Consider the following 25,825-nt stretch of genomic DNA (forward strand, 5'->3'; position numbering starts at 1 on the left):
ATGGCACCAAATTCCATCCCACCACCATATGTTCCTCTCCAATCCATCAGTTCTCTCCTCCCCAGCAAGTGCAGTGGGGCGGTGATCGAAGAGCACAAGGGCGTGGTGCCGGCAAGGAAGAGCAAATGTGCGGTGCCAACAATAAAGAGCAAGGTTGAGGTGATGGTGGCTGGGGTCCCAATCTACGGCTGTGGCGGTAATAATGCCGCAGCGGTGGTGGCGGCAATGGCGTGGTGGTTGGATTTGGCACTGCTGATTCGTCCCTATTTGACGACAACTGATGTTGCACCGGCGCGACGAACTCAACCATGGCGGAGGTGGCTTCGCTGGTGCCCCTCCGTACATGGGTGAGTTTCCTTTCCTTTCAAGACCACCTCCAAATTGGTGGGATGCAGGCAGCAATCGTAATTCAATTACTTCTCAATTAGGGCATTTGTCTGCTTGGCATCCTGCATGGTAACACACTAATACTTGAAGACCTCCAAATTAGTTACAAATTTATTGTTGTTCGTGCATCATTTAAGTTACACACATAGGCACAGTTGCAGGATTCATTCCCGTTATAGTCGAGCAGAAAGACATAATATTTTTTGAACCGGGGTAACCCATTTAACACAAATAACCACTGTGTTGTTACAGAAATTTGTATAAGAAGGCTCGGTAATAAGCCCGAAACAAAAACAATCTAGCCTCTAATTACACTTGTCTCCGGAGAACTAGGGCCAAAACATACAGAGAAGATTACATACAGTTGGGTCGAAAACAGAAACATAGAGAGGGAACTCCCACTAGATACCAATGAGAAAAAAGACTACGAACATTAACCAAACCAAAAGCAGCCCAACAGATGACTCTTCCTGTGCTGCCTCATCCTTGTCTTCATCGCCTTCTTCCATTTTATTAATCTGCACAGGAGGGCAGATGGGATGACCGGAATTTCATCACCTGTAACGCCACCTTGAGCAAAATGCATACATTCTTGATGATATAGCTTCCTTTGAATCCTGCCTTTTGAGGGCCTTCCCAATATATATTTCGTAGAAGAACATGCACTGCCAAGAATTGCACATGGATGTTTAATCAACTTCTTATCGAAGGGCTCTGTTTCAAGCCTTCCATGTAGCCCAGCATATTGTTTCAAGCCCCAAAGTAAAAACATCTTTACCCTTAGGTAGAATCCTAGCTACCCATTTCCAGTATTGGTTCAAGTAACATGGAATAATGTAGCTAGCACCACAATAATCGGTTAGATCGAATAATGGATCAAACTAGCCGAGCAACAGCACACAGAAAGAACAAACACGGTTAATTGATTCATTTTGGTCACAAAAGTAGTAAGTCGGAGAGCCCTGCCATTCCCTCCTTATCATGTTGTCTTTGGTTAGAACAGCTTCAGTTTGCATTAACCAAATGAATATTTTTATTCTGTGTGGTATTTTCACCTTCTATATATGAGCATAAGAGTACATGAACATCCTGACTTACACTACAAGAAATGTGTGGCTTTTTAATGTATTTAGTACGACAACAGGTCATAATGTGAAAGTTCCATTCTTAGACCACTTTAAAGAAATAATATCCTCTTACTCATTTAAGTAGGTTGCAAGAATATTGCTATGCAATTCACCCACTCATTCCTAAGTACTGCTGGTAGCCGCCATCTGAATTCAGTGTTTGCCACCTCTCTCGACAAAGTCTTTCACTGTAATTTCTTTGTCATTATAGAATGGGGTGAGATAGGAAAACAGGTTTATCATCCATCCAGGTATCAGTCCACACCAACTCTATCTCCTTTGTTCACTTTTCATGCTCTTCCACTCAAGTCGAATATATCATTGATTTTTAGAATCAGAAGGTCTGACCAAACAGGGGAGTCATCTTTATGGAGTTTCACCATTACAATTGCATAATTGCAAATATGAATTCGGGTGACTAGTGCCTGAGTCGGTTTCCTCTATCTAGGTTGAGCCTTTTTCTCCTCTTCCATGTATTCCTTCTCAGTAAAACCTAATATCCCAAATCTCCTTGAGCCACCGATACCCCTCTCTTGAGAAAAAAGAAGACTGAGAAGAGATAAATCAAGGATTAACCATTGTTCGCCGCCATTGTTCCTCCCTTAAAACTGATTAGGCATGTTCTTGTCTTTCTATTTTGTCCTCATTTCCATGCTTTCGCTCACCGTTTGTGACAACGATGCCACATGTGGCATAGATTGAGACGGCAGGAGATCTATGATGGTGATCGCCATGAGGGAGAAGGAAAACGGAAGGTCTTTTGATGTAGGTCTTCACACTACTACAGTATTTTTAACTAAGGTGGGCAAGCCGTCCACCTCCGCCCAAAGGTCACGGTCAATCCGGCCTCAACGGAGGTGGTTGGCCGCCCACATCGGTTAATCGATTAATCGAGGCGGTTGGCACAAGACAACCACCTTGGTAAATACTTATTAACCGAGGCGGTCACCCTAAGCAGCCTACCTCTGTTAAACTTTTAATTGAGGCGGGTGCCTTAAACCGCCCGCCTCAGTTAAACAATTAATGGAGGTAGCTGTTATTAGATGCCTGCCTCCATTAATGATTTTCCAGATTAAAAAATACTTTTCAAATTTGGATTTGAAATTAAATTTTGCAAATTAAAAAACGTACAAAGCAGAAAATACGTATATAGAGGACAAACATATATTACATTCATTCATGTGGGGTCCTTATCGTTCCACGAACATACATTAAGTTATTACATCACATGCCTCATTTAATATAGATTAACCGAGGTGGTTGCTTTTACCCAACAACCTCGGTTAATCTATTAACTGAGGTGGTTGCATTCGGGCAACCACCTTGGTTAATCGCCATTAACTGAGGCAGGCGCGTTAGGTTGCCCATCTCGATTAAGGATTAACCGAGATAGTTGTTGGGCCAGCTACCCGGCCACGAATAACCAAGGCGAGCAACCGGCCCAACCGCCTTGAAGCCCAAAATGCAAACACCTCGGTTAAGTTTTTGTGTAGTAGTGTCATATAATCGTTGTGGGGGTAAGATCTTGCTTTTCCCCCCATGTTTTTATGCGAATCTATGCTAGGGTTTAACGAATTTGTTGGATTAGTGGGCGGGTTTAGGGTTCTAATCTCATAATTTGGCCCTGTTGTTTTTCTAGATCACGTAGTCATTGGTTAGGCGTCGTTTAAGACCATTTTTATCTGTGGAAAATCAGAGAACATTTATATTTCAGTAGTAAGTTGCAGTGCCATTCTTCTTGGTGTAGAGATCACCTTTATAGCTCTTATGGTGTAGGAAATATGATGAGTGTTTAATGACATAGTTGTGCAGTCAAACTTATGGACAATATTAGATGTGTTATGTTTTAAGCCGTCTTAAGTTCAGAATCTCAGAGAATGATCTACACGAAAGATGGGGGCTTTCCAATGGTGTATAGCATGTTGCTAGGTGTTTAGTCTCCAGTTATGCTTGCTTTAGTGAACTACTATTTTTTGTTATCTGAAGAGTTCAATTGGATTGTGGTCATATTTTGGGCATTTTACATACTTCGAACCCCAAAAGTTATAACATGAGAGTAATACAATACCCCAGATCAGGACATCACTGTCAGTTCAAAAAACCCCATCACTGTCGGATTTGATCCGACAGTGGCATACCGGCAGTGATGGGGGGTTGACATCACTACCGGTTCCTAAGAACTGACACTGATATACAGGCATCAGTGTCGGTTCCTGGCTCCACTCGGCAGTGTCCAATTGAACAACATTGCCAGTTTGTAGACCCAATCGACAGTGATGGTTGCTTCAAGAGTGTCGGTTCTTGGCTCAAGCCGACAGTGTTGAGCAAGCCTACACTGTCGGCTTGTGTCTTAAGCCGGCCGTGTTGAGCAAGCCATCACTGTTGGTTCATGGCTCAAGCCGGTTGTGTTGGTCGAGCCATCACTGTCGGCTTGTGTCTCGAACCGACAGTGTTGTCTTCAGCAACACTACCGGTTTAGATTTCAAGCCGACAGTGATGGCTCAACCAACACTGCCAGCTCGTGCTATGAACTGGCAATGCCCTCTTTACCATCACTGTCGGTTTTGTGCTAACCGACAGTGATCTTTTTTCGTATTTTACTGTTTTATAATTTATTTTATTTTTATTTTATTTTTTTGGTGGAATCGGATTTTGCTTTATATTCGCTACGTAGACGATAGGTCCATCAACATTAAATGTTACAAATGTTATGGTTACAGTTCAAATATACTTATGAAGCTCTCGATCCCTTGAAACAAAAAAGAAATTACAATAGTCTAGCGAGCCGCTCTGGCCCGTACTATGCCTTTTACTTCATGACTATGCAATGGAGAATGTTCCTTTTTTTTCTAAGCACTCCGATACAATGAAGGCTGCTAGCTCCGATGACAGTGCTATGACCTCTATTTCTAACGCCTATTGTGTTTAAATTTCTTGCGCTGTCATTCACAAATACCGGTTTCGAAAGGCAAAAATGTTAGAGAAATATGTAGATCGTTTTGTTGAATTAACATATATAAATGAAATGGGGATTACACACACCAAAGCATCCACTGCCTCTGATTTTATGCCGAGGTAGCGAAGCATTGCCCACATTACGTAGAACCCGCATTCATTATTTCCCGCCGACTGGTCTAGGGTTGGTGCAACCTGGAATGGGACCTTTGTCCCACCAACCATTCTTGCCTGGACACTGTGCCACATTATAAAGTGTGAAAAAGGGGCAACATTAGAATATGCTATGTGTGATTATAAAATAATATATTATAAGGTTCGCTTATGCATTAAGCACTTCGACTAGGGGATCGAGCAAAGAAAGTGGCTTTTTCTTCATGTCCCACACCTTGATATGATTTCTTTTAATGTCGACAACAATGAAGATGAAATGCTTGCTGCAATCACAAAACCCTAGTTAATGAATAATCGTAACTACTAAAAACAAGCATAAAAATAAAGAGCAGAGAACACATACTCGTAGTTGTAGGCTAGAAGTATTTCGGTTTTATTACTCATCTTGAAATTTTTGAAAATGGCAGTCAGTGTCTTCGTCAGATCTTCCACTTTATTTCCATGCATGCCTCTGCATGTTCTCTCGTTGACTAGCTCAGGGTCCAGGAAAGACATATGAGCATACTTTGTTTTGAAGCAATGTTTTGCTACACACCTGCACAATTCATGTGGAATGTGCAGTCGTTAACTATTTGTGTATCGAGAGTAGTTAATTATAATATCGTGCGAGTAGGGTACTTACATAGTCCATAGCGTCAATATTTGTGTATCGATATCACGTCTCTCGAATATCTAAAACAAGTGATCCCAACCGACAAAGTACTTCTCTTCATTAGGATAATGGAAAACATGCGACGGACGGATAATATATTCGAAACCCACCTGCCCCGTCTTAAGTGCTTGGGCCATGTAATAATCATGCAAGTCACGCATATATGTTGTCAAATTTTTATACACCTCCTCATCCACCAAGAAATTGCCTCTTTGAAACTACATTACCGGTCTTGCCGTCTCATATGCTAGTGAATCATAATAGATGTTCGTGGCATCATCCCTGCTTAATCCAGGGTTGTCTTCAACAATCTTGTTTATCTTCCTTCGATCTTCATGGTGTATTTCTTCGACTCTTAATTAATTGTGCTTACTCTCAGTTTGCCTATTGAATTTGGACTGCACACTCGACTTAGGCAATGAGGCAAATAGATTCCAGAATCTAACTTTATCTTCCTTGGAGGCTACTTCTGGCTCTTGTTGGTTCTTCAAGTTTGTAATGCTGCCACTCATCATCCTTTTCTTTTTCTATTGGTCCACTTTGGGAGCATTAGCGACCAAATCTGAGGACCTTTTCTGTGACTATGAGGATACCTTAGATCTTGTTTTGGGCTATTGTGGAGGAGGAGGAAGACGAGAATTATATTTTCTCGGGGTGATGAAGAGGGAGGAGGAGGAGGAGTTTTCTCTTTTCTTGGGGCTGATGAAGATGGAGGACGAGGACAAAGAGAAGGAGACATCTGTCTTCTCGGGGGTGATGGCAAGGAACCAAGGAAGGTAGTGTGATCTCCTCTGTTGGGAGATGGTGAGTGATCATCTCTGGGCAGTGATGGCAAAGAACCAGGGAAGGTAGTGTGATCTCCTCTGTTGGGAGATGGTGAGTGATCATCTCTGGGCGGCAAAGATTCACCGTCGTCCTCATCATCATCCGAAGACAACTGGTGATCAAGCTTAATGAAGCGCTTGTGCCAAGCCACATGAGCGCCCTTGTTCTGAATAGGCGTTGCTTGTCTTTCTGTGTGGGGTAAGCAATGTGCATCTTGTTATACTTCTTATCAAGTATAGTATCAATGCTGATGTGGGTGTACCCCATTGGAATTGGGCAGCCATTAATGGTCCCATCTCTCGCAGGCTAGGCCTGGCCAACGACCACCTTGTCAGTTGTCCATTGCTGACGGATGTATAGCCTGATATTGACGGGTTCAGTGATGTTTTCCACCGGATGAGGCGCATTCACCTCTTCATTATCGAGCAGGGTCAATCTGCAGCTGCTACGACCCCTAAACAATGGGCTAAAGCTAGTCGAAAGAGGTTCTTGTGGTACTACTCCTTATCCCATGGACGCCATAGGTACATTGACTTTTTCTTGAACCCTCTCATCAATCTGTTTTTCAAATTTGTCTTCCATCTCTTTCAGAACCCTCATATTCGCTGTCTCTTATGCCGCTCTACCCCTTGGGCGGCTCCGATAAGTGGAAGATTCTTCCTCGAATGCTATTTTCCAAGGAACAAGACCGGCTCCTCCAGTGCGACCAGGGTGCTCCTTATTTCTGAGTGCTTGGGTGAGCACGTCATTCTCCCTATTAGTACTATGGGTCTCTTTCCTCACCTCATCATTTACCTTGGAGATCCTCTAGAAGAGGCTGCTCATGGCTAGATTTCTAGAGCTAAAGCTCCCGTCTGGGCCGTGGTGTACCCCCTTGCCATACAGAAATATATCGATCTAGGCTCCCAACTGGTAGTCTTGGGCTCAATGCTAAGGCGTTCCACCACCTCAAGTTTCCTTTCAAATGCATCCATCTTACTAGAGTAGCCACAAGAGCCGAGTTTATGAGGATTCATCACTTTAAGCGAGTTCTCCTTATTCTTCCTGCTCAGTTCCAAGTACTCCTTGGATTGCCTATATTGCTTGAATTTCTACCAGAAGTCCTTCTGCTTGGCGTACTCTCCACCATCCCAATTTGGCTCTTTATCCTCGAGGATAAATTTCTTGTACAATGTCCCCTTGAAAGTCTTGAAGCATGTCCACATGATTTCTTTTTCTTTTTTCTTGACTTGCTCCTTGTCATAGTCCTATGGGAAAGTGAAATACTATGGGATCCATTTCTCCCATATGTCATCCTTCTCACTTTCGGGAACCCTCCACGGGTCATCATCTTTCCCAATCCACTTCATGTACTTAATTGGGATGTAGTCCCTTACAAGTGCCCCGATGACAGTCTTGTATTTGGCTGTAGCTTTTTTAGGTGCGAGCAGCTCTCCGACTTGGTCAAACTCAGTGATGTGCTAGTGTGCATTCCTACTAGTAGGAAGCTATGACATGCCTCACTTGGTTCTAGCCTTGCTACTACCTGAACCATCTGGCTGCTCGGTCGGCTGAACATCCTACTGGAGACACCAAGTAAGCTAATAAACTCTCAATTAATTAGCGTGTGTGGCTACCTAGTCACATGATACCTAAGTTACCTGGTCATCTTGATCTAGCTTGAGAAGAGTGGTAGGGGTCCATGGTACCTCGTTCTCACTATCCTGATTGTTATTGCCATCGTTTGTCGGATCATGCTACTCTCCCGTCCCACAGATATCAATCGCTTCTTGTTGCCTATCAGTTCTTGGGCAATGGGTTAACGGGCAACGACGAGTCATGGCTGTGACATGATGGTGGTCAGTTTTGGCTGCATACAACTACTAGTAGCATTTGTGCATATATATATATTACCCAACTAATAGAGATTTAATGCAAAGTCTAATAATAAGTCCAAATACTATTTGCCTAGAACAAATTCATTGTTTGATTGGCTGCATACAACAAAGTCCACCTACTGTTCTACGAAACTATGCCTACATCAACTTCCAAATAAGAAAAGTAATGACCATAGCCATAAATAAAAGCATGACATCTTTCGAAGACCAAGGAACAATTCTCCTAATCTTCATATCTCCGGCGGGTGGCTTTACTTCAATCTCCAGTGTCGGCTAATGACCATGGTTTGCACTCCTTGCACCATAGTACACCCTCAAAGCTTTAGCTTCTATGTTGTATTTTTTGTACAAATTTTCTAGGTAGCGATTGACTTGAGCATAGCAATCTTCCCAGATAAGGTAGATCCTAGGCACCTGACTAACATGCACTACATACCATTGCATGGTTGTCTATACATTTAACCAAATTAGTTTTGATAGTGCTATGTCATTCAAACATGTTGTATAGTAAGCAAAGTTGCAAACTATATTCAAATATTCAAACTTCAATTTCCAACACAACTAACTCATGAATTTCAACATCTAACTCATTTCAATCCCACTCTGAGCACTAGTATGTCTTCAACCGTGCTACAAATGACCATAGTATTTTAAGCTAATTTGTTCACCATAGATCAAACAACATTTGCTACTAAGGAAATTTGAAGTGTTTCTACACGAAATCTAGAGAAAAAGTGATAAACAGGCTACTATTATCCTCACAGGTATTCAATGAACACCTAAGGGGCAGTGCCGGATGCACTCACCATGGGGGTGTGGTAGCAGCTCTCCACACGCTCCTAAGGGTCTCGACGTTGGCAGATGCAGGCGTGGTGATGGGGGTGGACAAGGAAGACGAGGGCGCGTGTGGCGGCGGTGCTCCGGCGACATCGAGGAAGACAAGGGCACGGGCAGTGGTGGTGCTACAGTGGTGTCAAGCAAGACAAGGGTGCTGGCATGGCTGACGGCGTGGGTCGTGGCAGGGTTGGTGGCGACAGCATTCCTCGCTACCAGCGACGGAGAGAAGAGGTCATGCTACACAAAGAAGGAGGATGTTATCCTCATGGGCATTCCATTGAACAGAGGAGGGGCAGTGAGGGCAGCGTGCACTGTGTAGCATGGAGAAGCCACTTTTCGTGCGCTTCTAAGTTCCTCGAACAGACAGCGTGGATGACCGCGGGATGGGAGACGGTGGCATGGAGGACCGTGGGTGTTGAGGCTGGTGGCGTTGAGCACCGTGGTGTGGTGGACCATGGGGCAGGGCGCACCATGAAGCATGGCCACCGGTGTGGAGGAAGAGGAGGGCTCGAAGGTAGCGGACGGGGGCATGCGGGTGGAGGCAGGATTCACCAGCACGGAGGAATAGAGCGGCGCGGGCGTTCGTAAGAGGTCAAATAATTCGCTAGTGCGTGCTCAGTTTATATAGTGATGGTGCATCACTGTCGGTGGCCAAGCCAAACCAACAATGATGAGGGCTCATCACTACTGGTGCTAGCCAAGAACCGGTAGTGATGAGCTCCAGTAATGCCGGTACCACCTACCCATTAAGTAGATTTAGTTTTGGGTTCCTTTCGAACTCGTACAACTAGCACAGTTGTTAAGGCACCGCACTCTTGACCCTAAGACCCGTGTTCGAACCCTAGATAATCCAGTCAGGCCAAAAAATTTTGTTTTAATTTTTAATAACCTAACTACATTATAACTAAATAAAAGAAAATAAAAAACCAAACCTAACACAATTACAATTCTAGCACAGCAATTAAGGCACTACACTCTGGAGCCCGAGACTTGGGTTCGATCCCTAGGCGGGGCAAATTTCTTTAATTTTATTTTATTCTTGAATATAAACTAACTACACTATAACTAAATAAAGGAAAATAAAAGATTGAACCTAATGCAATTACTATTCTAGCGCAGTGGTCAAGGCACTACACTCTGTAGTTCGAACCTTGGGCAAGTCAAATTTTTTTAATTTTTTTTTGAATGTAAACTAACTTCACTATAACAAAATAAAAGAAAATAAAAAAAACTAAGGCTAATGCAAGTACTATCATAGTGTAGTGGTTAAGGCACACTACTCTGGATCTCGAGACCCACGCTCGAACCCGACGATGGGCATAATTTTTTTGAATTTTTTTTAAAAATATACCTATCACTGTTGGTTTTCAAAATGAAACCAATAGTGGTAGTTGTCATCACTATTGGTTTCTGCCCATCACTGCCAGTTTTTTAATCGACAATGATGATTATATATATTTTTATTTCCTTTTTAGAACTGAATAAATTCATGCATTTATATTCCTATTGCACCTATGTCCAAATGGCTTGAAATTTTTTTGCAAGCATGTAAACCCAAATTATGACCCCACACAAGATCTTAGGTTTTTTCTGATTATTTTTTTATTATTATATTTTTCTTTGTGCTAAACGGGACAAAAGAGGCCAAATTACATGTTGGGCACACTAGAATTTTGCATCCACCTTGACCAAAAATTGGTCCCTAGGGCGCATAAGACCCTATGGAAAACTTTGGCACCATTCCGGATCATTTTGGGGTAGGCGCAGTTCAACCTCTAATTAATCGGTAACGTCGCGTGGAAATTCAATTAAACAGCAGAAAGTACCAAACCATCTCAGAAAAATCCCAAACTTGGTGGTTCCTTCACCCATGGCGCGTGCAAGCCTGAGAAAAAGTTTGAGACCAATATGACACCAGAATTCATATGAATAGGAACAAAGGTGTTTAGTCATTGTAACATGAGACGACTTATATATATTTATGAAGCAGGTATGTACCGCCTATGTCCAAATGGCTTCAAATTTTTTTGCAAGCATGTACACCTAAATTATGGCCCCACAGAAGCTCTTAGGTTTTTTTGATTATTTTCTGTATTATTATATTTTTCTTTGTGCTAAAAGGGACAAAAGAGGCACAATTACATGTTGGGCACACTAGAATTTTGCATCCACCTCGACCAAAAATTAGTCCCTAGGGCACATGAGACCCTATGGAAAAGTTTGGCACCATTCCGGATCATTTTGGTGGTAACCTTAGTTCAACCATCTCAGAAAAATCCCAAACTTGGTGTTTCATTCACCCGTGGCACGTGCAAGCCTGAGAAAAAATTTGAGACCAATACGACACCAGAATTTAGAGTTCTTGTTCCACGGCACATGAATTACATGACAAACACAAGCCAAATTAAACTTAACCCTTGCAAATTAAACCTAAACAAACACTAATTTGAGGATGGATGCGTAGCACCATACATTTGCATCCAAGCATGGTAATTGATGTCACAAATTATGTAACCACAGCTATCGATGAAGGCCAATGCCCATATGATTGCACTCTCTCGTGTCTCAAAAGACCAGTGACATGATCGTCCATATATGTAACCTACTGAACGACCATTGGCCCCATTAGTAAATCTTATGCAGAACTGGTGTCCTACAGTAGTGTGCTGGCCGAGGTTCCCAGTATAGTACTCCCAGTCAAACCCGAGACTCTCCGTAGCTTGGTCTATAATTGCCGACAAGCCCAATGCAACATAGGTACTGCCATGGAGCACCACCTGCAAGTGGGCAAAAAATGAGAGATCATTATTACAATAACAATACAATAAATAACCATGACTCAGGTATCAGTGACATCGACTTTACCACATCCATTTGGTTGTAGCTCGTCCAATTTTCGCTTGCTTGCAGAATGGGGACATCACCAGCACGCAAAGCTTCTATCTTGAAGTGCGACAAATCGGACACCGAATAGCAAATGTGATGAAGTGCCACCAAATAGTTGAGCACGGCAGAGAACTAAACACTTCTCCTGCTAGGCATCCGTGATCCTCTCCGCCGGATAAATTCCTGATGCCCTAACGGTAGCCTCAAAGGGATGTAGAAGCTTAGTTCAGATGTCCAAGTTTGGCCATCATCAGCAGATGTCGTGTTCTCAACAATGTCTAACACCATGAGCAAGCTAAATGCTGCTTGTAGCCACTCTATCGGGGCTATCGTCTATCACATATACAACAATGATATTATTTGAATGAGTCCATACATATTATGAAACAACACTTATTACATAATTTAAACTACAATTATTAATTAATTAGCATCCAAAAATAAGATGTTGGAAAATATTTCATATGATAGCTGGAATAGGGTGGTTTGGAATAGCCACATTAGGATCGAATGGATCATCGCTAGAGTGGAAACCTGGTTCTTGTGGTGGGGGAGGTCCGTTCATCCCACCTAATAAAATTCAAGAAATATGACTATAAATATATATTTCATTATATAAAATGTGCCAAGTAAAATTTAGCAAACTAAATAAATATAGATTGATGCATTGTACCCAATAAAATTCAAGAAATATGAATAGAAAAGTATATATTGCATTATATAAAATATGCCAAGTAAAATGTCGCAAACTAAATAAATATAGATCGACGATGCATATATACATACCTACAATGTGAGAGAGGAGAACATATATATACCTGCAATGAAATATCCAGGAGCCATGACCACGTAGAGTGAAAAGAGTGAGAAGTGAGAGTACGTGAAACTGAGAAATGAGAGTGAAGTGAGGGTGCGTACATGTGTATGTTCCTGGTTCCTTTTTATAGGGGGTAGATACATCACTGTCTGTTTTAAAACAAAATCGACATTGATGGTGTCTATCACTGCCGGTTGTGTAATGAAACCGACAGTGATGTGGCTGACAACACGTACTTCAATGCATGCATGCTGCAATAAAGGTCATTACTTACAAAAAAATAGTATTCCTGTGATCTTTATTTAATGCTCAAATAATGTCCAAAAATTTTGTATCAATTGCATAATTTCATATATGGGTACAAAAACACCGCCGTCCACCCAAAAAATGCTAGATAATTAATTATTAGGGCACCATATATATGTAAAATATCCGTACATGCATTGCCATTTGAAGAGACAAACATCAATATATATATATATATATATATATATATATATATTAGTTATGGAAATACAACATAAAATAATAGAAACCTTTAAATAAAATTACATATACGATAACAAAGACATGACACTAAAATTAAATATACGATAACAAAAACCTATTTCCATCTAGGTTAATGTTACAATCGAAGTGTACAAACACATTATAAGATAACCACCTCAGAAGTATTCTTCTAGCGCCTAGGTAGGGTCAAATAGACACTAGAGAATGCTAGAGATGGCTGATGAGCTACTCCATCGAGAGACAAGCGGAGAGGTTGTCGGGCACTGTTGAACCCATGCCTCTTTGGACTGGTAGTCCAAAGCACACGGGATGGTTGCCGAGTAGCGATGAATCCATGCCGCTCTGGTCGGATAGTCTAGAGCACACCGAATATGATGACTCTATCAACCTCGTGGCGTCCCCAAGCTTTGGCATTGCTCTATCCTCAGAAATAGTCTTCTAGTACCTTTTGTGTGCACCATCCTTGCGGATGACCATGCTTATTGAAATTTGTATGTGGAGGGATTTCTACCATAGAGAGGCCACATATGTGTATACTAGCTAGAGACAACGAAGTGCGAAATAAGCAGCAAGAGGGTGGCAAGACTTGGCTGTTGAGAGGCTAGCTCCCAGTTATAGGGGCTAGCAGTCGTGGTATGTTTTTGTTTTTGAACTAAAGCTATCGGGGTAGGTGGGAGCAGTGATCCTGCTATGGTGGTCAGTGGGAGCATTGTTGACCAATGAGGAGCATTTAGACATCACTGTCGGTTTTAGTTTAAAAACTGACAGTGAGGTTGCCTTCTATGTCGGTTCTTAAAACCGACAGTGATAGCTTCTATCATTGTTGGTTTTTAAACCAAAACCAACAACGATGGACCCTGCCATGTTGACACCTAACAACTGGGTTGCCTGCCATCGCAGCCTTTTTATAAAAATATAAAAAAATTCCTGAGCCTAGGATTCGAACCCAGGTCTTAGGGTTCTTAGTTTGAAGCCTTAACCACTGTGCTGGAATAGGGATTACGTTAGAATTAGTTGCATGTTTTCTTTTATCCAGTCATAATGCACTACTACTACATAATAAATAAAAACTAAAAAAGGTTTGGCCCACCTGGGATTTGAGTGCGGGTCACGGGGTCGAGAGTGCATGGCCTTAACCGCTGAGCTATGATAGGGAGTTCGGTTAGACTGGTTTTATTTTTTCTTTTATCCTGTCGTAACACACTACTAAATAATAAATGCAAAATAAAAAAAGTTTGGTACGCCTAGGATTCGAGTGCAGGTCTCGCAGTACAGCGTGCGCGGCCTTAACCGCTGAGCTAGGATATGGAGTTCGGTTTATTTGCTTTTCATTATTTATTTATTAATAGAAATAATGTAGTTAGTTTATATTCTAAAATAACACAAAAATTTATGTTTTGATTATTTAATTCTATGATAATTAATTAATAGTCTATAATTATCAAATAATAGTGTTTGTGAACATCATCTCAATATTTGATTACATAGTTAATAATTAAATTATAGAAATGTGCACAAAATATAAATTAGATATTTAGTGCGAATTATTGATACAATGTCTGAATAATGATTACATAGTTAATAATAATCTAACTATCTTCATCAGGTCCAACAATGAGGGCCTCATTGTGATCATGCCAGACGTAAGCAGGTTCGTCATCCTCTTTAAGGATAGGTAGGGGTACGTTCGCCCCGAATACAGGCATTGACTGATAGCCCCTATAGTCTTCTTCGACTGTCACTCCAATGATACTGACAATCTTTCTTTTTCCTTCTAGGAATACTTTTAGCTTTGCTTTTGTCTTGTTGTCTCGTGCATAGAAGATTTGCATAACGTCTTTTGCAAGGACGAAGGAGTCGTCTCTGTATGCGGTCTTGGTGAGATCAATAGTAGTGAACCCTTCTCTGTCGGTGGTGAATTCCCCGAACCGGACCCACTAGCAGCAAAAAAGAGCTGCCTTCAACCGACTGTAGTCTAGCTCCCATATCTCCTCTATGAAACCATAGTATGTCACCTGCACGTTGTCATTTTTGTCGTCAGCATCGAAACGAACACCACTATTTTGGTATGTGCTCTTTCCATCTTGTTTTTTTATGTAAAATGTAAATCCATTAATCTCATACCCTTGGTACTTAAGCAATGTACTTGAAGGTCCCTTGGCTAAGATATCCAGTTGATTCCCAACGTTGTTCCAATCAAGCGGCATCGCAACCAGCTGACAAATTCCTCCTTATGTTTTTTTATCAAGCCAAGCATGCGACCTACTCGGATACAAAGTTTGCAGTGATTGCCTATGCTCATCAATGTATGGCATCACATCCTCTCTTTGCTGGAGAACAGCAAACTATGCCGGTCTGAAAGAAACAGGTCGTCTACTGTAATAGATTTCTCCCTAATCGTTCCTTTGCCACCTAGTCTTCCCTCATGACGATATTCTACAACTCTAACCCTATTGATGTCCGAATAATATGTGTAGAACTCAATGGCCTCCTCCATTGATCATCCTTCAACCATGCCCCCTTCTGGCCTAAATCTGTTCCTAACATACCTCTTAAAAACTTTCATCAACCTTTCGAAAGGGAACATCTGATCCATGTACATTGGGCCAAGGGCTCTAATTTGGTCAACAAGATGAATGAGTAGATGCGCTGAGATATCAAAGTAAGTTGATGGGAAATGCATCTCAAGCCCAACGAGAGTTTCAGCATGGACATATGAATGACCTTTTTTAAGATCGCGTTGAAGAACGAGCACAACTTTATGATTGCGGTGCTGTCCTTTGGGTGGAGGATACCTTGTAGGGCAACAGGGAGCAGCTGAGTCATAATGACATGATAGTCATGGGCCTTCATATAGCCATAGTTGAACTTGAGTTCTCTCATGTTCACTAGCCTCTTCGAGTACGCATAGTAGCCCATCGGGACTTTGAGTTCATTGAAGAAAGAAATAAGCGCACGCTTTTCTTCTTCAGGGTCCACGATGCAACAGGAAGTTTGAACTAGCCATCCTCTAGTGCCACGGGATGCAGCTCCTTCCTGATTCCCAAGTGTTGCATGTCTAGGCATATGGATAGTGAATCCTTTGATGTCCCCCAGTGTCCATCAAGGTGTTAAGCGTGTTACCACACACGTTTTTAGTAATGTCCATGGGATCAAGACAGTGGCATACACTCAGCACTGGCTAGTAAGGTAGTTTTTAGAAAACTGATTTTTCTTCCAGACACTCCCATTAGGCGCTGCTATTGTATTATGCCCCTTCCCAAGGACAACCTCCAGTTTGTTGACTTCTCGAAGTATCACATGCCCGTCTCAATATTTTGGAGGTAAGCGTTTCTCAATACTCCCGTCAAAATCTTTTCTGTTCCTGCAGTAAGGGTGATCCATAGGTAGGAACCTACGGTGTCCCATATAAACTATCTTTGAGTTCTTTGGCAGATGTACCGCATCGGTGTCATCCAAGCACTCGACACATCTAGTATAGCCTTTTATCTTCTCTCTGGACAAGCATCCTCGACTTGGCGGGTCGCTAATTGTAGCAATAAGTACTGCCTTGATCGTGACATGTTTCTTTTTGTACTCGTCCCAAACATCCACCACACCCTTTTTAAACATCTCCACTAGTTCATCGATCACTGGTTCTAGAAACACATCGATATCATTCCCAGGTTGTCTTGGCCTTGGATCAGTAGTGGCATCTAGATGTATGACCGCTTCATATAGAGCCAAGGTGGAAGGTTGTATATACAGAGCGTCACTGGCCAGGTGCTATGATTGCTTCTAACTTGGTCGAAAGGATTCATCCCATCTATGCTCAAACCAAACCAAAGGTGCCTTACTTGTCCACCGATGTTCTTATAGAACACAATATTGACTGTCCTCCAGTCCTTCCCATTGGTGGGGTGCCTCAACATTGTATCTTTCTTACGCTCTTTGCCATGCCAGTGCAATAGCTTGGTTGACTTTGCACATGCAAACAACCTATGCACCCAGAGAGCTATAGGGAAATATGGTTTTGGTACCCTCATTTGACAGCCCTTCCTTGTACCATGGAGCTTCACACTTGGGGCACGCATCCAAGTCTTTGTATTCGTCTCCATGGTACAATATGCAATCATTGGAACATGCATGGATTTTTTCAACCTCGAGGCCGATGGGGCAGATCATTTGCTTGGCTAGGTATGTCTTTTTTGGCAACTCGTTTTTTCTAGGAGCATTTTTCTTATTATATCTAGCAATTGATTGAAGCCTTTATCGCTCAATCCATTTGTCGATTTGAACTCTAATAGCACGATGTCGGCTTCCAATTTGCTCATTGGACAATTCTTATACAATGGTGTTTTGCCATCTTGTCTCATTTTCTCTAGTTTTCTTAGCAGTCTTTCACTAAGACATCCGATCTCTACATTACGTAGCAGCTAAGAAATGCCATCGTTGTCCTTAGTGTCATTAGCTAGTGTGTTCCTAAACACATCATTAACTGTGGCCATAGGTTCTGTGTTGACACTAGGTTCCTCGTCAGCATCGTGGAAGTCGATTGTTCACATGATGTAGTCCCTTTTCCACCTGAATCGCCTATTCCAGCCGATTCGCTTGAGCTTTCATACATATAGCATGTCTTTTGGAAAGCCTATCAATATATAGATGGTTTTATGGATTCTTTGGTTTTAGTTTGTTATTATCATCATAGCTGCCATCGATCCAGTTGAACCACACTGTTGATGGTAACAAATTAGATTCAGAGCGTTTGTAGATCTATTTGTACAAGACAGTTGATTCATTCGCATGTTATATCCTTTCTCGTTAGATTCATTGGCTCGATGCTTTACACTAGTAATATCCACCTAGCTAATGATTTTACTTACATCTACGTGCATTGTACTTGACATCATAAAATCAATCACAACCCACGAGCTTTATAGTCCTTAATAGTCGATTTCTTCACGTATCGGCCATTTAGTTGATTTTTCCCGTCTCGCTGCTCCCGAAGCGGCACACTTGGAACTGTCTGGGCAAGACCCGCATGTTCCACCTTAAATTACTGATAAACTTTCTCTCCTTGTCAATTGTAGGTAAAATTGACTGGCACGCCCTCGGAAGAAATTCACAGGATCGGCTAGTCTTGCGTTGAAGCCAAGCGGATCTTTAGCCTTGCTCCATCAAGCAGATCCTTCCGGCTTGCTGTGTGCCAGGCGCATTGATACGTTTTTTTGCCCCAACACAAGTGTCCATGCCTGGATAGGGAAAGGGGGTGCCGGCCGCCGCCACACCATGTGGAGTCGTTCTTGGACTCACCTACAACGGTGGGAGGCGCGCACCGGCAAGCGCCCGCACCTAGATAGAGGGATGGGGGTGCTGGTCACCACCACACCACGTGGAGCTGTTCCTAGACTTGCCCACAATAGTGGGAGGTGCGTACCGGCAAGCGTCCAGGCTAGTAAGGCGGGAGAACAGGAATGAAGAGGATGCATCCAAGGAGGAAGCAGCGTCTACAGACATCACCATGTGGGCTTTCGCCCTAGCCTCAAACATCCCTTCTGCTACATCGTAGTGCACCACGCTGGGTGTAGTGATACTGGCCTATGGGGGATATGACCCCCGGTACCCACAGGACAAGACATGGGTCGCACCATCAGATGTGGCCTAGCTCACAAGATCAAGGCGTGCAGCGCACGGCACTGGTCGGTGTGCACCACAAGGCAACAAGAAGGTGTGATTTATTAGATATTGTATAATACCAAATAGGATACTTTCCTTATAACCCTACCCCTCTAGAGCATATAAGGAGGGCAGAGGTCCCCTAGTCGACATTCCCATACAGATCCTAGGCTTAGCATGAGGCATCTGATCACACGCAATATCATACGATAGCCAATAGAAACCAATAGACAATAGGAGTAGGGTATTACGTCGTGCAGACAGCCTAAACATGTCTAACTCTTGTGTCTCTATTGCCTTCTTGTTCTTGATTATGTGCACCACTACCGATCAATCTACCTTCATGGGATACCCCTCGGAGGACTGCCGACGATATTCTGTCGATAGTTGGCACGCCAGGTAGAGGTGTGCGTGCTATTTCCATGACGAACAAGATGGTACATTTTGCAGGCTCTTCGTCCTCCCCGAAGCCCAGCCAGATCTTTATGGTCGGATCGATCTCCTAGGTCATCAATGCTGACAGAGGCGGAGAGATCATCAAGCCGGTGCCGATCGATTCTACGCCGACCACGCCAACACTTGCAACAATAGATCCGATCTTAGAACTACCTCCTAGGTCGTCTTCACCAACAACTCGCCGCCTGCTCCCCCGCTACTCGAGAAAGCAGGTCAACAATGATGATCTGATCGCATCCATCGATCAGGTCAGCCAGAAGCTCGCCGACCACCTAGGGACAACAATAACGCCTTCTAGGATAGCGAAAAAGTGGTCACCACTATCTTCGGGGGCCTCGCCACTGTCGAGAACAGAAGAGATAAAAAACTCACCACCCGTCGGGTGCTCGCCATCAAAGCCAACCACATAACGCCATACACTGCCGACTAGGCGTTCTACCTAAAGCTAAGTCATGCATTATTATTTTTCTAAATATTTCATATATCTCCCAATGTTTCTCCGAGCTATTTTCTCCATGTTTGCTCCCCAAACGATTTTCTTTCATGTATACCTTCTTAAAGATGACATATGTTTTTGCCTAAGGCAAATCTCCGAATAGCCATGTTAATGCTCAGATGTTCCCAGAGATGGCCCTATCTCTGGCTTCTCCCTACACATGCACGAGCACCTGCCCTCTGTGTTAGGGGTGGTCGGCAGCGGTTCCTTAGCGACACCCTGCTCTTCCTACACGCACATGGGCTCCGCGCTCCGCATTATGGTTAACAGGCTAGCTAGGGCTAGAGACTTAGCTACACAGTAACTGGTTGGGCGGTTTACATTAAATATAAACACATCTTTAGAATAACACTAAGTGTGCACACCAACTGATCATCAAGTTGGATACGCTATTTCATCACCATTGTTGATTCTTCTTCGGAGTTCATATATTTTATTTCTACATCATGTACTACCCATTCTACACATTTGTTTCGCAGGGGCACGGTTTGGTCAATGAGCTTACGCTTAGGGACTGGACAAGATGATCATCATCAGGGTGGTCAGACCACCTATCGGATGGACTTCACCACCAACCAACTGGTCGGACTGATCGGCACTCACTCCTGCTCGGCGTTCACTTTGCCATTGACCAGTTGGCTAGACTGCTCATCGCATGGGCTTCATCGTCAGCTACGCTGGGGGCTCACCAGCTACGCTGGGGACTCCTCGGCGTTCGAATTCTTCATGCAAGAGCTAGGATCATCGTCCAGTTGGTCGGACCACCTGTTACTTGGAATTCTCCACCGATCAACTAGTCGGACCGCTACGTTTGTGGACTTCATCACCGACCAGTTGATCGAACTGTTCGTCGGTCACTTCTACTCAATGCTCACTTCACCGTTGACCGATTAGTTGGGCTGCTCGATGCTCGATTCTTCGCCAACCAACTGGTTGGATTGTCCATTGCTTCATCGTCAGCTACGCTAGGGGCTTGCCAGCTAAGCTGGGGACTCCACGATGTTTGGATTGCTTGTGCTTCATCGTCGACTACGCTGGGGGCTTACCAGCTAAGCTAGGGACTCCTCGGTGTTCAGTTTCTTTGTGCAAGAGTTGGCAGCTAAGGCTAGGGACTCCCTTGGCGGCTAGGTCTTGCTATGTCTCATCGGTGTGCTATCAAGCTACTACACGTTGTTTAGGTCAGGGTGCTGATCTTGGGCAGCAAGTCTAGGGTCTTGATACACGCATGTCAGATGATGTCGGTAAGCTTTCAGATTTATTTTCTTTGACCCTGCTACAAGATTCATCCTTCATCTTCCAGCAGGCTCATGGACTAAGTGGCTACACTTCACTTAGCGGTGAATGTAGTGCTTATTTCTTGATTTACCCTCCTTGTTGACGAAGTCTAAGTGGCTACACTTCTCCTAAGGGGAAGAATTTTCAAATTTTATCTTGAGCCCCTTACATCCTTGTGGCAAGCCTTACTTGGCTAAGTCCAAGGTCTCCTAACCAGTTAAACTGGTCGGCATTGACTTTCACCGCCCAGGTCACAAGTTAAACTGGCCGGCTTTGATTTTCACCGCCTAGGTCACTAGTTAAACTGGTCTGCTTTGACTTCCACTGCTCGGATCACCAGTTAAACTGGTTGGCTTCATGTTAAACTGCTCAAACTTGTTCAAGACAGCATTGCTCAAAGGATATAAGGCGCTCGGGGACTAGCTGTGGGGGATATGACCCCTGATACCCACAGGACAAGACTTGGGCCACACCATCAGAGGTGGCCTAGCCCACAAGATCAAGGCGTGCAGTGCACGACACTGGTCGACGTGCACCACAAGGCTATAAGAAGATGTGATTTATTAGATATTGTATAATACCAAATAGGATACTTTCCTTGTAACCCTAGCACTCCAGAGCATATAAGGAGGGGCAGGGGTCCCCTAGTCAACATCCTCATACGGATCCTAGGTTTAGCCTAAGGCATCTGATCACACACAATATCATACGATAGCCAATATAAACCAATAGACCACAGGAGTAGGGTATTACGTCATGTAGACGGCTCGAACCTATCTAACTCTTGTGTCTCTGTTGCCTTCTTGTTCTTGATTACGCGCACCACTATCGATCAATCTACCTTCGTGGGATACCCCTCGGAGGATTGTCGACGATATTCTATCGACACGGCCGTTGCCACATAGGGACGGTGGCCGGGGTACAGTAGACGCGCTAACCACCACCACATGAGGATGGCAGGTCCGTCAGGTGAGTGCCCCCACTGGATCTGCCCACCCTAGCCTAGGCCTAGTAGCCCATGCCGACGAAGCCATAGCCTGCGCAGCTTCCGCACCGTCATGAGCCCTGCACAGCATAGCCCCGACCGTCCTAGCATGGAGGCCAGGCACTACAGGAAGACCCGCCGGTAGGCCCGTCCTATGGGGGGCAGCCTGTGCGATGCCCATGGGCCCATGACTGCCTGGCTCGGCACCACACTGCTGCCTGCTGCTGCTCACCGTCTACTACTTCAAGCGGCCCCGCCCGGGGTACCTCGTTGAGTTCGCGTGCTACAAGCCCAAGGACGTCTGGCCCGTGTTCCTGTATATACATGCTAGGACGACGAGCACCATCTGCCCATCAGCGCCTCGGACACGTCTGGCTTGGCCTCGAAGGCTCGAACACTTCTAGCCTCGTGTCGCCGAAGCGCCGAGGTAGCCCTCAGCGAGCGCCGCAACGACCTCGGACGTCCCTCCGGCGTGGCGGCGTGGCCTGCGGTGCGGCGTCCATCTTCACGACAACGGCAAGTCGGCAAAGGTATCAGGCCTCTTAAATAAACAAATCAATTTGATTGCAGTTTAGTAGTACTTTAGTGTACAGATCAATACCTTCTTACGGGGATAGGGCTAGGCTTCAGGGATTTGATTTGTAATTCAATATTTTTTTATCACGTTAGATGTTGCCAAAGAAACATAAGTCCGTTGCTGAAAAAGGAAAGAAAGAAAACAAGAACTTCAATCCAGAGAAACGCAAAAGGGTGCATTGCATAGGTTTTTTCCAACATCAAGAAATGCCGAAGTCAGTCAAGATCAGGGGCAGGAACATGATCAACCAATAATCGCACAAGCTGATGGCAATGATGGTGGTACAGACGAGCAGATTTTAGATGCACAAGCTGATGCCAATGAAGGTGCTACAGGGGAGGAAAATTTAGATGTGCAAGCTGATGCTAATGAAGGTGCTGCAGGGGAGGAAAATTTAGATGCGCAAGCTGATGCTAATGAGGACATTTTGGGATCAGGTGAAAATTTGCAGCCTTCGAATGATACAGAAAATTTATATATTGATGAACAATCAATGTTGACTATCTTTGATCCTAGGACATGGGAAAATCTTAACAATATCAAAAGAGATATCTTAATTGAGAAAGGGCCTATGAGAGAGATGGATTTACAATTTCCTAGTGATCCTAGTAATAGGCGTTTTTCATATGCTTACTACTCCAGAAAGTTAACTAATGGAGAGGTTGTTGACAGGAAGTGGCTAGTTTACTATAAACATGTGGACAAGGTCTTTTGTTTTTGTTGCAAGCTATTCAAATCAAATCAGAACAATTCTTTGTTAGCAAATGATGGAGTGAGGGATTGGAAGCATTTGAGTGAGAAACTAAAACAACATGAGAACAGTGTGGAGCATCTGACAAACATGAATACATGGAATGATCTTCGGATTAGATTGAGCAAAAATAAAACAATTGAGGATAAAATGCAGCGGGAAATTGCAAAAGAGAAGGAGCGTTGGAGACAAGTTTTGGTAAGAATAGTTTCTGCTATGAAGTTTCTTGCTAAACAAAATCATGCCTTCCGAGGAACAAATGCAAAACTTTATCAATCAAATAATGGTAATTTTCTAGCCACAGTGGAAATGATTGCTGAATTTGATCCTGTCATGCAAGAACATATTAGGCGCATTCAAAATAATGAAATCTATGATCATTATCTTGGCCCTAGGATACAGAATGAGTTAATTGCTATGCTTGCTGATGCTATGAAAAAACATATCTTAAAGATCATAAAAGATGCCAAGTACTTCTCTGTTATCTTGGATTGTACCCCAGATGTGAGTCATAAAGAACAAATGACACTAATTGTGCGGTGTGTTAATATGTCAAGTGCCATTCCAAGAGTAGAGGAATTTTTTCTAGAGTTCTTAAAGGTTGATGACACATCAGGATTAGGGCTTTTTAATGTATTGTTGGATGCATTGCAGTATCTTGATTTGAACATTGATGATGTGAGAGGTCAAGGGTATGATAATGGTTCCAATATGAAGGGAAAACATCAATGTGTGTAGGCACATGTGTTTGAAATTAATCCAAGAGCATTGTATATGCCATGTGCATGTCATAGTCTGAACCTTGTTCTTTGTGATATGGCAAAATCCTGTAGAAAAGCTATTAGTTTTTTTGGTGTCATACAACGGATATATGCATTGTTTGCACGATCTACTAAAAAGTGAAAAATTTTGACCGATCATATTGAGAGGTTCACTGTCAAACCCTTGTCTGATACTCGTTGGGAGAGTTGAATAAAGAGTGTGCAACCTATCAAGTATCAAGCTTCTCAAATAAGATCAGCTCTGAAGGAGGTGGAAAGAACTTGTACCGAGGACCCAAAATCGGTGAGTGAAGCTAGATCATTAGTAACCACTATTGAGAATTTTGAATTTTTAGTTGGTATGGTTATTTGGGAAGATATTTTATCTGTTATCAACATGGTGAGCAAAAAGTTGCAGTCTCCAATTATGTGCTTGGATAGTACTTTGAAACAGATAGAAGAGGTCATATCATATTTTAAGAAGTATAGAGACACAGGCTTAAATGCAAGTATTGAGACTGCAAAATCCATTGCATCTAGTTTGGATGTGGAGCCAACATTTCCTACAAAACATAAAGGTAAAAGGAAGAAGCAATTTGATGAACAAGATAATGAAACTGAAGAATTACAACGGTCAGCTATAGATGACTTCAATGATGACTACTTCCTAGTTATTGTTGATTATGCAATTGTTTCATTGACTAGTCGATTTGATCAGCTAAAGGAATTTGAGAAAATATTTAGTTTCTTATTCAATTCGGAAAATCTAAAGTCCTTGGATCATAGTGATCTACGAGACTGTTGCACAACTTTTGTGAATACTTTTTCTCATGACAACAAGTCTGATGTTGAGTTAGATGATTTGTTCTCTGAGTTGAAAGTGTTGCAAGTAACTTTGCCAGATCAGTTGATGTCAGCATCTGAGATTCTTCACTTTGTTAAAGTTGCAGATTGCTATCCAAATGCCTCTATTGCATATCGGATTCTGTTAACTATTCCAGTGACAGTAGCATCAGCTGAAAGAAGCTTCTCCAAATTGAAGCTACTGAAAAATTGTTTGAGGTCAACTATGCTACAAGAAAGATTAAATGGCTTGGCTATGTGCAGCATTGAGAAGGATATTTTAGATACAATTGATCTTGAAAGTGTTCTTGAAGATTTTGCATCAAGAAATGCCCGAAGACGCTTTTTTAAAAAGCACTGAAGCACCGTAGTTTTATTTGAGGTAACCATCATAGTTATTTTGTTGTTTTTTTATCTCTTTGATGTATTGTTACCTTTTCAAGAAGAATTAAATATATGCTACAAGTTATATACTTTAATTGTCCTATTAAAATATTACATTGTCGGGCCCTTAGTGTCTTACTGGCCCAAGGGCCCATGAAATTTGTGGTATGGCCCTGCCTGCCGGAGCCTAGGCTGACTACCACCACAACTGGGCAGATCTGGCTGGCAGCACGCGGATCCAACCATCCCCGCTCGGTTCCAGCCATCCTCCGAGCAGATCTGGAGCCAGAGCAAGGAAAGGAGACAGGGCTGTCGAGAAGAAAGAAGAGGGCTGTAGGAGGGAGGAGAGGAGGAGAAGGGATGGGCTGCGTGCGGCGGCCGCCACTGCCTGCCGCCGCCGCCTGCGCAGTCACCGTCCGAGGCGGCGGTGGTGGCCGTCTAGGCTCGCACGCTTGGAGGGAGGTGAGCGGAGGTCACTCCGCCTCGCGACCCCGAGGACAACCTTGGTCGCCTTCTTTCAACCAAGCAATCACCTAGATACACTTTTATATTATAACCAATTTGCTGACAAATAATATTCTGCTATACACACTTT

General features: G+C 43.2%; 1 protein-coding gene across 1 annotated transcript; it reads left to right on the forward strand.

The window, feature by feature from the left end:
• On the forward strand, nucleotides 1–25,207 carry LOC136499862 (uncharacterized). The gene is made up of 4 exons (XM_066495368.1): nucleotides 1–196; nucleotides 22,779–23,746; nucleotides 23,897–23,972; nucleotides 24,360–25,207. Exons 1-4 carry the CDS (start codon nucleotides 1–3, stop codon nucleotides 25,205–25,207), a joined length of 2,088 nt encoding a protein of 695 aa, XP_066351465.1.
• The last annotated feature ends 618 nt before the right edge of the window (nucleotides 25,208–25,825 follow it).

Source organism: Miscanthus floridulus, chromosome 13 (assembly GCF_019320115.1).
Source record: "Miscanthus floridulus cultivar M001 chromosome 13, ASM1932011v1, whole genome shotgun sequence".
NCBI lineage: Eukaryota > Viridiplantae > Streptophyta > Magnoliopsida > Poales > Poaceae > Miscanthus > Miscanthus floridulus.

What these genes read in the sequence shown, in the direction of transcription:
- LOC136499862 (XM_066495368.1), top strand. Translation starts at nt 1, where the DNA reads ATGGCACCAAATTCCATCCCACCACCATATGTTCCTCTCCAATCCATC. An exon ending in CCCAATCTACGGCTGTGGCG is followed by an intron (nt 197 to 22,778) that starts GTAATAATGCCG and finishes ATGGTGGTACAG; the next exon opens with ACGAGCAGATTTTAGATGCA. An exon ending in TCTTGGATTGTACCCCAGAT is followed by an intron (nt 23,747 to 23,896) that starts GTGAGTCATAAA and finishes GATGCATTGCAG; the next exon opens with TATCTTGATTTGAACATTGA.